Here is a 15,589-nt window from a genome sequence, read left to right as displayed (position 1 = left end):
TTTTTGGCATGATTTTCACCTTCAGCATTTTTTAAAAAAAGTCTAATATCCATGATTAGAAATTTGAAAATTATAATACCGGGAAATTTAAAAATAATAGATAAATATTACGCCACAAGGAAAACTTGAAAATGAAATTAATTGATAAAGTAAATTAGTAAATGAAAAAGGTAATAATATAAAAATTTAAAAAGGAATAGATATGAATAATTATAATAAAATATAAAAAATAATATTTTTGAAAAATATGTCCGGCATCTGCATTTTGGCTTTGGGCGGGGGGGGGGATTTGTCCCCCTGCCCCCCCCCGCTGCGTACACCAATGCCAATGGTATACCTTTGTAATGAATGAAGCAATCAGGGATAGAAATCGCTTATCAGTTGATCCTATATCCAACTTCATGACAATTTGCTTTCACAAGAAACCACTTTCCACTAGCTTCGCCATTCATAAATGATCATATATATGAGTGCATTAGCAAGTCCAATAAACCATCATAAATATGTTAAATGTATGTACACTTTTATAATACAATAAATATTAATAATATATTTAAATAAATATTTTTCGAGAATTTATTTTAATTTTTTCTCTCGCAGATATATTAACTAGCTTTAAAAATTATTATATACTATAGAGCGCATCCTCCTACAGCATATGGAAATTGAATCGCGATAAACCCAACACATTTCCGTGAAATTTTAAAGTGAACTGGTTAAAATTTTGGCAGCCTAGAATTAAGTATAATAGACTATAATAATATATATAATAGGCAATAAAAGACATCTTTTCCCAGATATTCATCTGTGACATATATATTAACATTAAGCGCAGAAAAAAAACAATGATTTAAGGAAAATGCCATGTCCAGAAAAATATTGCCTGAACCTCAAGATTTCGAATAGATGTTCAAACCTTTGTATCACCTATGAGCAAAATCTTCAGGCTTTCGTAATATTTTTCTGGGTAAAATATAGCTAGCCATTTTTAAAAATCGGCTCAAGTGGAGTGATTTTGCATAACTATAAAAAATCATAATAGTTTTATTACATTCATTTTTATAATGCCGCCTGAAATTATATTATTCGATCTCCACTTTTTATAATTTTACAGGGAACTATTTTAAAAATTAGGTTTCCATTGTTTTATAAGTTGGATAACCTTATATTGGGTATAATTAGGGTTCTTAGATTTATTCAAACAAAAAGCGGGAAAATTTAAAAATAATTCAAAAAAATTTTTTTTTATAACAAATAATATTCATTTTCTCTCCCGGTTATTATTTCTTTATTTAAATGAATATATCTAGTGTTGCTAAACGACTCATTTTGAGCCTATTTTTAAAAACGGCTAACTCAATGTTTTATTCAGAAAATATTATGCAAGCCTTAAGATTTTGCTCATAGGTGGCACAAAGGTTTGAATATCTATTAGCGAAATCTCGAAGCTTAGAGAATATTTTTTCTGGTACTGATTATGCGCTCTGAATTATTTGAATGTAGTAACGAGAATATAATGTAGCATATATTTATAAATTTTGGCAAAATGTTCTTTGAAAAAAAAAGTACCCATACCCATTTGATTTCATGAAATTTGATATTTTTTGAGGCTTTTGTTCTTCTAAATTTTATGCTTTTGGCTACTTTTGAATCAGGAAAGAGGAAAGATAATAAATTTGTATCAGAAATCTATAGATAAATAACTGAGCCAATGTTTTATCGTGTGATGAATGAATGTCGTTTCGGCTATTACATTATTATCATCATATAAATTGTATTTGAAGTATGATTGGATATTATTTGATGATTCCTTATTTTTTTTAATTTGGTATAATGTTTTTTTTGCATCATGGACTCCTCCATGGCTGATTTTAAATCTTGTATTGCATATTATATATTCGTATAATCTGCTCTGACCCATGAATATTGGAATTCCAGTTATTTGGATATTGCCGATTTATATATTTTTTTTTTGTATGTTAAACTTATCTTTAAACTGTAATTTAATATATAATTTAAATTAGTGGTATAAAATAGGAAAATGAAATGAAATATAACGAGAAAACTTTATTTAATTAAACCAAAAATTATTATTAGGCTATATAAAACTGTTAAAATTTTTAAAATAAAAATCATTTTCATTAAGAGAATCAAAAGATGTAATTATTTTAAATCATTTTAAAATTGAAAGATATTAAATATTATTATTATATTTGAAATTGTAAAGATTTTGGGGATCGAAATAGAATTCTTAGTTTTTTTTTCTCTTCCTTACTCAAATGGATAAAAAAAAATAAACAAAAATAAGATGCCTTTTTAAAATGTATGATTAGATTAAAATAAAAAATGATAGCGTAAATTATTTTATATTTTTTAATAAATAAGGGAGAATTTATTTTAGGAAAATCCGGAGAAAGACTAAAAAAATCGGGATTACGCCAAAAGCGAAAGATCTAAAAACCCTGGCTATAATTTAACTTATTTTATAAATATTTCGGTTTTTTTAAGAAAAAATGTAAATAGAAATTTAATTTTGAGAAAATTAATTAAATCTTAAAAATACGTTATCTGGAGAAGGAATTCTTTAAGAATAATAAAAAATAAGATAAGGTATTTAATCCATCTCGGAATCTAATTTTTTGAGAATATCATATTTTCTATGATTGAGTACTGAATAACATGTTTGATCGTAATTGGGAACCCAGAAAATAGAATCAAATATTCGTATTCGATTCGAAAATTTAGAATCGAATAATTTAGTATCCGTAATAACACAAAAAAAATTTTTTTGTCGGATACTTAATTTATTATATAAAAAAATGAAAACAATTTATTGCATATTGATAATATATGTTAAAATACAATTATGATAAAAATAAACTATTTTTTTTAAACCTATTCTTTCAGGCAAGTTTCTTCTTTTAGAGACATCCAATTTTTTATATCAGTGTCTAAGATGGCACTCATAAAACCTAAAAAAACCTATTATTTCAACTCTTTCTGATTGCATAATCTTACAATTTATTTATATTTGTTTTATAATTTACCTTTAGGAAATTTAAACGTCAATATCATATTATAAAAATACCAATCACGAGCAAAATGGCTTTTTAGCCGAGTTTTAAAAATGTAAAGATTACATCTATTAGCAAAATTTGTGGCATAGGCAGTATTTTTCTGGCAAAAATACTGTTTTGCAATACTATCCACAAGTTATTTAATTACAGTGGCTTTAATTTTTTTAAAAAAAGAAGAGATTAATTAAGAATATTAAATTCCAGAATTAACAATAATTCGAATTTTTTATTCATCACATTTTTTTTTAAATATCATTTGAATTCAATTGTAATATTCTTTCTCCTTAATAAAGTTCTTTGAGTGTCCTATGCACATAGTTTAATATCACCATATTCCATTATCCATAATTAAGTATCATTATACTGGAATCCTTAGTGTCATGGCTCCATTATTGGGCATAAATTTTTGATTATATTTTCTTTGTCCAGTTTAGGCTTACATAACATTTTTTATGGATAAAATAGTTAGTTTTTCAAAAATGAGCTCAAATTGAGCATTTTAATACTAATCCAAACGAATCTGAAATTTTCGAAAACTGGTCAGGTTCACAAGATATAGGAGTTTTGGTTAAAATTCATGGTTTAAGAGCTCTGGGTTTAGTTTGAACAGATAACTTTTATATATTAAAATATTCAGGTAACCCAGCCCTCTATTCTAATGATGATAGCCTCTTCACAACTCCCTGCTCACATTTGATAGAATTTAAAATAAAAGCATTTGTAAACAATATTAAATGAATCTAAATAATTTTGAGATAATTGCATAATATATTTTTTTATATTTGCTTTTAATAACATCAATGAATATATAGTTTAATGTAATCATTAGATTTAATCATAATTTAATTTTTGCATTATAGTTAGAATAACACAAAAATTTATTTGCTAAATTATTTTCATGTTCTGGACAAAAATTTGTGGGCAAAACTGATGCATATATAAATGCTAAATGTTGCATAATTTCCCCTAAATCAAAATAATATAAACTAAATTAAAAATTATTGAACCTGTACAAAGTATAATTTTTTGGGATGTTAAGTATGCAAGTGTTTGTGATATATTAGACAGACATTCTTCAGAAAGAAATGGAGGGTCTACTAAGATAAAATCAAAAGTATCCTTAAATTCTTTGGAAATCTAAAAAAAATTCCTAATGTATGAAATATAAAAGAGGGATAAAATAACTTTTAAAGGCTCTTTATAGTCATAAAATATATAATTAGGAAAATACGAAAATCTTTTATCATACTCAAAAAGGTAACATATCCTATATAAATTAAATATTTTGATTTTCTTTAATAGACTATTGTAAACTGAAGGGGCACTTATTATTCCTATTCTATAATGGCATTAAGATTATATTATTAATGGCTGTACTTATTTCCCCAAACAGTGTTTTTTATAATTTCATTTGCTAATATGCTTGATGATGTCTCATTATACCAGAATTGACTTAATTGCTAAAATAGTTATGTTAATATACCTTTTATATAATAAAATATTACCCAATTTTCTGTTGGAAAATGCAAATGACTACTATCTTCTATTTCAATTGATAATTTTTTAAATAAAACAGTATTCAATGCTTCAATTGCCTTATCAGATAAATCGTCATTTATGTCATCTTTTTCAAATTTGATCATCAGATGTTAACCGAATAATTTGGGGTGCCAATCCAATTACATTTTTCAGGTGGCTAAACGTTAGCTCAGCTTAGTTTATATATGTTTAAAAGTCCGATTCAGGCCTATAAAAAACGGCCCACAAGATTATAACTAAAATAAAATTATGCAAGCCTTAAGATTTTTCTCGTAGCTGGTATAAATGCTTGGACATCTGTTTGCTTAATCTCGATGCTTACATAATATTATTTTAGCTAAAATCTTAATCGGGTCTTTTTGAAAAATCGACCAAAATTTAGCTTATAAACAACAGTAGTTCATAGTATATTGATGTTAGAGAACTCCAAAAGATTTTTTTATTAAAATTTTTGATCAAATTTACTTCAAATATCTTTTGTTATATTTAATAAATATTTTGTAATTTTCTTGCATTAAAACCTTTTCAGGATTAAATTACAAATTTTTTTCAAACACTGATTGAAACAATTTTTAAAGTGTTTGATTTACTATAATTATAATATGTGCATTTTTTCATAAAAACTTTTTGTGGGGTCAGAGAGGCGAGATTAAATCATTTCCATAAATTTAAGTTATTTATTGGCAGAGTCCATAAGTTTTTTTCCAATAGTAAATTTTCCTTTAACTATATTCGAAACGAAAAAAGGCATTACTTAGACAAGACCTGAATTTAAGTAGATGTCATAAACCGTAGACAACAAATTTAAAAAATATGTAAATTTAATTATTATACCTCATCTAATAAATAAATAAATAAGAGAAATTTATATAATTATTATTACATTTCAATATTACTATACTTTTTTCTCTCCTTGTTTAAATTTTAATCTATGATTTTTCATTCAATTGTTTCCTTAAAGTTAATATAACTAATTATTATCGTTGATTTATTTTATATCAAAAACTTTAACCCCTCATCATCTCCCAGGCTTCATACACGCCTATTATCAAACCTTAAAGATTATTTTAAAAAATAGGAAATATATATAACCGTATTTACTATGTTAATAACTATACTTCAGATAAAAGAGATATTTAAATTTAATCTTATTATAAAAGTATCACATTTACAATAGCAGGTAGTTCAGACATCGGTCAAGTAAAACTAATTTATTGGCTTTGATCAATATTGAAGACAATATTGTAAAATTAAAATGTCAATAACATACGCGATGTTGATATAATTGATTAATTTATTATCCTACTTGATGCAATATAAACATTTAGGCAATGTCCTGATTTGTCTTATTTTTGGAAATTATTTTTGTTTAGACAAGTCTATTTAGATTTTGAACTAGGACACCCTATTATTGTTTTGTTTTAAGTGTGCCACTAGATCTAGATAGTCTCTATCTTTTTATTCTATTTAGAGGGAACAATATAAGCGGCTAAAAGATTACTGTTTAAAATAACCCGAGCTAGCTTTTTAATAACGTGGATAAATACATTTTTAAAGAAACCCTCTTAAAACTCATAATGATTCATAGTTATGATATTAAAAAATTGCGGTAATTTATAAGAATATAAATTACCCATCAGGGTGAGGCCATATAAATAAAAGAAAATGGAGGCGCTACCCTAATATATTAAGAATGTCGAGCTCCAAAGGCTAAGGATACCGTTCCCGCAAAGACCACATGAAACATTTTTTCGGTTATATAATGCACGTGATTAGCGTTCTAACGCCAAATAAAATTTGCATTTATAGATGAAGCCCCACAAGCAAGCGCCTTATGCAGACTTATCGCTTGAAAAGCAAATACGATTGTCAGTATAATATAAATGTTTATAACATCCACCATATACTTCTGGCGGCGAACCTAAAGAGTCTGCAGCAAGAGTTAGCTTATAAAGCGCCATCTCTAATTACAAATTTTATTTGGAGTTCTAGAACGCTAATTGCGATCATTATATAACCGAGAAAATGTTTCCCGCGCTGTTTGTAGCTCGATATTCTGAATATCTCAGAATCGCACCTATATCTTTAATTTATGTGGTCTCGTCTCTGGGGTTGAAAACAGGTGGAGTCATGGGCGATTTTAAGGTTATCTTATAATAAACGTAGTAATTTTTCAAAGGGATCGTAACTAGGGCATCATTTTCGGGTTTTAAGGGATCTCTTTAAAAATGTGTATTCTTTGCGCCATATATGCTAGTTTAGCTTAACATGTTGATTCTATTCTATGTTTAAGCGATTAGGTTATAGAATAGGTTAAAATGCAAAATATTCGATATAGTTGTGTTATACTTCTCTATTTGAGTCAATTTTTAATAACGGTCTACCTCAATATTTTAGCTAGAAAAATAATGCCTAAGCGTCAAGATTTAAATAGTAGACGTTCAAACCTTTTAGGTCTTCTATGAACAAAATCTTTCGGCTTGCATAATATTTTTTCTGGATTAAAATATTGAGTTACCCGTTTGTAAAAATCGGCTCAAATCGAGCCCTTTAACAACATTAATAACTCTAGTTGGGTATAATTACCTTATTTTTAGTCATTTGTCAATTTTTAGCCGAAATCTATCACTTTGGACCACGCTGTTTTTCCCTAAAAAGATAGCAGCTCAAATTTGAAAGAAACAAATATAAATTAAAATGCCTTAATGTTAACACATTTACTCTAGCAGGCACCTGTAAAGCGTATACTATAAATCATGTAAGGCATACCTTTTTTTCTCTATTAAACCACTAGAAAAATCAAATCTCAAAATGCTTTATTAGCCCAAATATAGATCAAGAGATACCAAAGTATCACCCCTATTTATTTGTTTTCACACAATATGGAAGAACTAGCTAAGTGCCTTTTAGAATTGTACTCCAATGCCACTCTTTGCAAAGAATATCACGCTTGGAGGAAGAGTATTTTATCGTATCGAGACTAGAGGGTAAATATCTATGCCAAATCTGTCAACATTTGCATCTCAATCCCTATAATTTTTTTACTAAATACCCCAGTGATAGAACGGAGAAAGAGATTGTAATTCACATTGATTTCAAAATTAAAATTCCTCACGGGTCTCGAATGGTTTAATAAGTATATATCCATACAAACATCAATGTTATAATTTTTTTTCAAATAATTTTTTAACCGCGATTTTTTTAAGTTTAAAAATCTGATTTTACCAAAAATATATTCCATCATGTTTGGAATACTTACCATATGAATTTTAAACAATTTTTTCATGAATCTTTGAAAGTATAAAATTTATATTCGTTTTTTCCAAAGATATTTTTCAATAAATTAAATTAATCAAAGGTTAATGTCAAAATTGTCTACAATTCATAAGATGGGTATTCCAAACATGCCGAAATACATTTTTGGTAAAATCAGATATTTAAATAGATTTGAAGTTTAAAAAATTAAACTTTTTCAAAACAAAAAACACATACATAATATAAAAATATCGTAGATTGTTCAATCTGAAATAAAATAAAATAAAATTAAGATAATACATTGTAAATACGGCAATATAATATATTTATGATAGTATAAAATAAATTAACAAGAATTTTATGGCGTAAATCGATGAATAAAACAAAATATACAAAGTGTGAAATTTTGAAAAAAATACATTAATACAAAATTTATATCCTTGATGATACAAATATTATTTTAAAATAAATTGTAACTTAATTAGATTGATTAACATGCTTTAAATATATATTAAGTTAAGTAAATCAATAAATTTATTCACCAATAACATTTTAGAGTATTTGACCAGGTCCCTACGGTCAATTGTCCGACTTGTCAACCCCACTTTAAATTTTGTTACTTCTGTTTACTCAGGCACTAAATATTGGCATCCATGTTTAATAAAAAGTTTCTTCCAATCGTTCTAGCGAACTCCTGGGGAGATGCAAACACATCTATTATATTATGTATCATATAACTATTTATCTAATGAATATAATTAATAGTATAATATAATATAATTCCGATTTAATATATTTCCCTCTACTTAAAATGAATGTGGAATAGTGAGGTATCCATTTCAAGGCTCTTTACACAGATTCCATTGGCAACCAATGCATCCCATAACCTAATTCTCTATGTTATAATAACATATGGGATACCAATTGTAAATTTTTAAAATGGTTTTAAATTCTAGGGTGATTGTTATGTGATATTTCTAATGTAAGGATAAATTTCCTTATTATCTTTGATATTACAAGTCTTGCTATTACATTCGAAAATGTTCTCTCCTACTGATAATTCGTTGCATAGAATCTCCATGACAATTAATATGAATAACCTAACAAAATCCCGTTTTGATCCGAAATATTTTTTTGGACAATCGCATATCCTCTATATCAATTGACAGGATGTTGGTGGAATAATGGTTGATTTCTATGCCTGTCACAGATAATCTGGACAACGCGTCCACTAGAAAGATATTTTTCCCTGGTTGATGTTCTATTGCATGATCACAGTCAAATTGTCCACTGTATCAACCAGCTGCCAAATCATGCTTTCTCCAAAAAGTTCTTCAAGAGGCTTATGATCAGTTTCTTAACAAAAACTTACGACCATATATAAACTAATAAAACTTACCTATCTTGAAAGAAGCAAATTTGCCTCTTTGCCAGTAGCCCATAGTTTTTAACATGTGGGAAGCATATATGGTTAGTTTGGTGCCCACTCCACCTACTAATATATGCAACATGCCGGCTTTTCAATTCTGTATCCAACGCATCGCATTCCATGATGAGTGGTGGTTCTGCATAAATATGGGATCAAAGTTCTCTCCGTGGATAAATAACAAATTTTAGTTTAGAGGTCCATTGCCACGCTATTTTAACGTTAATTAAACTATGCAGACTATAAATTTGTTTCTATTAACATCTAATGTAGTGATTACATGGTAATTATATTAGGATTTTAAAAACCTTAAAATCGGCGCAAATGCGTCATTACTCTTACAAACGTTCACGGTTGGTATCCTTGTTGTATTCGAGTTTATTTTAATTAAGTTCCAGCTGAAACCAAACGTTTTAATTCCCAATTCTAAGATCTGTGAAAAGGAGATGGTACCCGAGAATAAGCTAGCTTTCGGATATATCTTAAATCTCGTATTGCAAAATTACGTATGTGTACTTCGTTTTGTTATTGAATAATTTATATATTTTATTCAATTCACATATTCGATTAGCCTTTTTAAGCTATAGTGGTAACTTTCGTTTTTTTAGTCCATATGTAGGTTCACCATTTGTCGATCATCTGGAACTGTTTTATCCTTTGGGTGGTCCGTGATAACACCAATTTTTCTTCTTTCTTCAAAAATGCTGATTTTTTTGAATAAACGCAATACGGGGACACCAATTTTTGGACTTTAAATCTATTGGATCTTTACTGGCCTAGGCATCTACAATCCAAATACTTATCCATGGCGGTTCGGGAGGATTGATATGGTATGGGACCTGTATATATTGTAATTGCTGGCAGTTTCTTAGTTTTTTTGTACTAGTTCTTACCGTTACCCATACCCATACTCCCCTTTATATCATCCATACATCCAGCCAATGGTGGCCATAATAAGTGCTATTTGGTTTTTTATTGATTGACCGATCTTTCTATATATTGCTGTTTGATGCCTGCCCCCCCTTCCAGTATAATATTCTCATTATTTGGCTAATCCGAGTTCGGTGGTAATAGTCAATCTACCGTTTTTGTCAACTCTTCAGAGATTGTTAATCCCATCCTATGAAGGATTCATTCTAGATTAAGTTTCTTATTAGCCCTCTGGAAATGAATAGAAAAATTTTCCCTTTAATACAACTATTACAGGCTCTATTACCCAGTGAACATATCCATTATTACTATTATTACTGTATTTCTTTTTAGCATATAATATCATTATTATCTCTCTGATTTTTCCACCTCCCAATTTTGACGTATGTTTTATATCTGACGATTGATATAAAAAAATTATTATCACTTATTATGTATTTTGTTTGTTTCTACAATATCATCCTGATTTAAATTAGCATTTTTTTTGGAACGAAAAAGTAGCACGTAAAGTCCCAAATTAAGAATAATTTAACTAAAAACCAAGACACACTAGAAATAAACCATCGGGTCTTAGCCTTTATTTGAGAATACACAAGTGACTCTTCCTTTCCTAAATTTTTAAAAATTAGTTTTATAAAGCCAAGAAAAAAGGAAATAAATAAATACTCTGAGGTTACTAATTATATATATTTTTTTAAAACAATTGCTATCTCTTCCCTTGGACATAGCAAACGGGACTTTAAGTTTTTAAAAAAAAAATACAGTTAGTTAAATAATTCAAAGAAAGGGTTAAATACATTGTATGACAAAAGGGCGTATGGGGTGGGGTGACTCTGATACCCTAAGAGATAGGCCTCCCTCTTATATATAGGATTACAACTAAATCATAGATATATTCGCCAAATCGAACACTCACGAAAATTCCATTTCTCTCGCTGAAAAAAAAAGGAAAGAAATTTTCACTCATAAACAACATCCGCTTCGTTGTAATTATCACATTACAAAAATTTGAACTTTAGGTCCTAGCTCTTTTAAAATTGATATTAAAAAAAAAGGATCTCAGAGCTTTTAGACGAACCAAAAGACTGGTTATATCTAAGCTAGAATTTTTGTTTAGAAATTTATAGATCAAACTTCCTATCAATCATGGTATTCTTTTATAAATTTTAAATATAGTTTCTATACAAGGTTATTTTACAAATAAATTTACCTACATGTTTTTTTAAATATATTATATTACTTTACTATCCTAATATAAAATAAATAGTTTCGCCTAAAAAAAACATATAATGTTTTAGAATTTTTTTTCTTATCAACCTTGGTCAAACAATAATCTTGACAAATCGACAGTTTCTTTACTAAATAGCTTTATTAGCCATCTCTTTATACTCCCCCCCCCCTTCCCACTAGTATTGGATCTAAAATATAGTGCATTTATGGCAACTCCAATAAATTGTTCGCGACTACAACTAATAATTTATTTATTTAAAATATACAATTCATTCAGAATAATAATAAACATCTGTTACGCTAATAAGAAATTTATTTTTAGGCCCCAGCCAAATCTAATTTTTATTTTTTTATTTTAAGACTGAGCTTGTTCTGTCCCAAATTTAAGGGTTATACTTATATTTAAACAATTAATTAAATATTATAAAATTCCTTTACCCTACACCCTAGAGAAAACATTCTATTTTATTGCTTAGAATCTTTTCCTATACATTTCGAGTCAAAAAAAAATGAATAGCCTGATTTTTAAAAAAATATTGCTTTTAGAAATTAAGTTCTAGAAAAAGTACGTTTTGATTCCAATAAGTCTGTCTAAAAGGGCGATAAATATAAAATTGTAATTTACACAACATTCACCCTGATGCGCTAATGCAATCTCGGTTATAAATTCTCTGCGATGCATTCATGTAACGCATGCGCGGTAATGTTGCGATGATACCTTCGCTATAATATGTTGGCGCAAATGTATTGGCGGTATCAATTTTACGATATTATATTCGCGATAATAAATTTTGGCGGTAATCGATATTATAGGTAACGCATTCGCGATAAAATTTTCGGTGTTACCATGTAACTATTATGACTATAACTAATTATCAATGTAATATAATAATAATATATTTATGGGATTTGCTGTGAGGATAAGGAGTAACTTAGCTAAAGTGGTTTATAATCAGCCTTGTTAAATTTAATATATATTGTAGCAGCTATCTTGAGCATAGAACATATCTACCATAATAAAACTTAAACATATCTGATATCGTACTTCTAAGCGTTGAATTACCGAACATTATTATGTAGGGATAAATATTATGTTTAAGAATTAGAAATAGATAGGAGAGCATGTAAAAATCAGAATAGCAATTTAGGTTGAAAAGTTTGTAGTCTCTATTAAATAATGTCATTATTGTAAATGGTATTGAAAAAATGAAGGAAATTGTGCTTAATACGCTGGCGATTTTGACAAAATCATGCGATTTACTGTCATTTAGGGAAGCAACTCTCGATGTGTTAGCCTTCAAATCAATGGTAACATTATTAGATATCGTTTCAAATTTGACGGAAACTTTATTTGAAGTAACTCTTGTGGCAGAAATAACTTTATCTTCTCTGTATATCAGATACCAAGTCTTGGAATTTAAGATCACCATCAATATGCAAGGTAGCGTGATAGATATCGATATAGAAAATAGATAATACACCCTGTAAAAGATATCTAAATTATAATTAGTCCTAATTGCATATTTATTTTTCAAAATGTATTGTTCATTTTTGACAAGATAAATATTCTTAATCATAAGGTGCGGTATAGACATTATTAAAGATACCAGCAATAACGACAACATTATAAAACCATCCAAAGTTGACCTTTTATCTAAGAATTTGATTTTGTAGAAAATTGGATGTTTGATCGCGATAAAGCCTCTAGCCGACACAACACACATGAACCAATGGGATAAAAACCAAATATTATTTATGAAAAAGGGTCTGCATTTAGCTATCAACACCGCTTCTAAAAGACTCATTTCCCCGACAAAGCAGTTATAGGGATATTTTATGTTCCAATAGACAATGTGAGCGGTGGATACACACACGAGTAAACTTATGACATGTATCCAGATCAGGTAATATCTGCTTTGCACGTTATAAAGCAATTTTATAGCTTTTCCATAAGAACTTTGTGTCCCGGGTAACATAGAGTAGATAATAAGACCGTTTCCCAATAATCCGAAAGGTATCAAAATGATAAGTATAATAGGATAAATATAATTGTTTTTAAATGATAAGGTCGGAATGATTTCTTGGGTGCGTCTTAATTCTGTTAAATTTACCAATGAACCGTTATTATCCTTGTAAATAAAGAATAGGAAATCCATTAAATTGTGTTACACTTTTATTAAAAGAGGAAAGATTTTTTTTAATAAACAAATATCGAATTGTGACTTTTATAAAACATGTAATATAATTTATAAGAAAAATAAAATATACTATATTGCATGTCTTAATTTTAAAATAATAAAAAGAAGATATTATATTAATATGTAAGTTGGCATTCATTAAACACTGAACTGGATTTTAAAATTGATATTTTCGTTTTATAATTAATATTAGTCTCGGTTTTGTAAATTAATTGAAATTTAAATCAGTTTATTTTTTTTCAATAAACAAGATTCAACTATCGCCAAAATTAGTAACATTAATCGATAATATATTAGTTTGTTTTAGATTTAAAAAGGTAAAAAATTATAATCATATTCAAGGAAGCAAGAGATATAGAATTAACTTGAAGGTCCTCCTGTACATCCAGAAAGTGGATATGACCAGATGTTTATGTGGCATAAAAACTTAAATGGGCATGAAATGACAAATTTAAATATTTTTTTGACCGAGTAGTAATCGTCCTTTAAAGTGTGCAGGTCTGGGAAGGGGGGAGGGGGTCATGATTGTTTTCAAAATTCCTACATTATATCCAAAGTTAGCTAATTAAAAATTAGCTTGCTTGCAATGTTGATCATTATAGTTCAAGTAGACTAGGTCATTGGGACTGCGGGGTTCATAAGTGGGAGAGAGGTTTAAACCTGATATGACATAAGAATTATTTTCCATGATCTATCAGTTACCAAAAGCTTATATTAGTTACTTTGTATAAATATATATTTAAATGTTTTTACTTCTAAATCCCCTTTTTTTATTTTTGTTTTCATTTTCCTTTTTACTTTTTACTTTCTTCTTTATTTTGTTTTTTTTCTTCCTTATTCTAAAAATTGGCAGTTGACAAAAATTTCTGAATAAAATAATATCCTAAAATGTGGAAGGAAGACAACTATAATAATTTTATTTCGGATTTTTTTAAAAAAAAATCTTTTTGTTATCTACTACAAAAATAAATATAAATTAATTAATAATAGTCCAAAAATAAGAATTTTTATAATTAATCCTTTTTAAAAAACAATAATAATATACAGGCACGTACGCAGGAATTTGGTCTGGGGGGGGGGGGGGGATAATAAATTTTATAAAGAAATATTATTGTTATTTAAAAATATCAAGCATAAATTTATTAGGACTAATAACTATTTCTGATACACAATTTTAAATTAATATGAATTATAAAAAAATTATATATATAAACCGGCACATAAAAAACTATAAAATAAATGTGAATTAAAAAAAATATAAAGTGAATATAACCCCACCATATGAATCGCTTAACCTTGAATGCATAGTGGCGCGATTGCGATCGCGATTTAACAGCTGATTGATTTTTAAAATCTGTTTATGAGATCAATTTTTATTTGTTAATATTAATTTTATCTTTAATTCAAATTTTAATAATAATCTAAGAAATAATGATTTTAATAAAGAATAATTGATCTCATAAACAGATTTTAAAAATCAATCAGCTGTTAAATCGCGATCGCAATCGCGCCACTATGAATCACTTAAATGACCCAAAATAGAATTTTTAAAAATTTTTTTAGCCTTTAAAATTTATATATAAAGTATAAAAAATTTAAATGTCGGAAATATATTAATATTAATACACAAAATGTTTCTTAGGTATAATTGTATTTTGTATTATATTTACAATGGAAAATCCAATTCGTTGGGATTGAACTAATTTATCAATTACTCACCCTTGCTTGGCGTCTAATGTTTTTAAATATTTAAAAAATCCAAACCATTCAATCCATTTTCAGAAGTTATACTTCTTAGGTATGTTTTTCAGAGAACTGCAGGCCCGGTTCCCGGGCCGGGTCGATTTTAATTCTTTTAAAAACCCGGACCGGGCCGAAAAAAATTTTGAAAAAAAATCCGGGCCGTACCCTGAAATGGTACCTCTGCAAGGCTC

At 27.8% G+C, this 15,589-nt stretch overlaps 1 protein-coding gene across 1 annotated transcript; it reads right to left on the bottom strand.

Annotated features, from left to right (window-relative positions):
* Positions 1–3,320: 3,320 nt before the first annotated feature.
* Positions 3,321–4,720, bottom strand: LOC135928820 (EEF1A lysine methyltransferase 1-like). The gene is made up of 5 exons (XM_065465284.1): positions 4,583–4,720; positions 4,455–4,537; positions 4,263–4,416; positions 4,085–4,214; positions 3,321–4,043 (listed from the first exon to the last, which is right to left on the bottom strand). Exons 1-5 carry the CDS (start codon positions 4,718–4,720, stop codon positions 3,913–3,915), a joined length of 636 nt encoding a protein of 211 aa, XP_065321356.1. The 3' UTR covers positions 3,321–3,912.
* Between the last annotated feature and the right edge of the window lie 10,869 nt (positions 4,721–15,589).

The sequence above is a fragment of the Gordionus sp. m RMFG-2023 genome, chromosome 4 (assembly GCF_954871325.1).
Source record: "Gordionus sp. m RMFG-2023 chromosome 4, tfGorSpeb1-WG-v2, whole genome shotgun sequence".
Classification (NCBI taxonomy): domain Eukaryota; kingdom Metazoa; phylum Nematomorpha; class Gordioida; order Chordodea; family Parachordodidae; genus Gordionus; species Gordionus sp. m RMFG-2023.
Note: the sequence above shows the minus strand (reverse complement) of the source record. Positions and strands in the feature narration are given on the sequence as shown.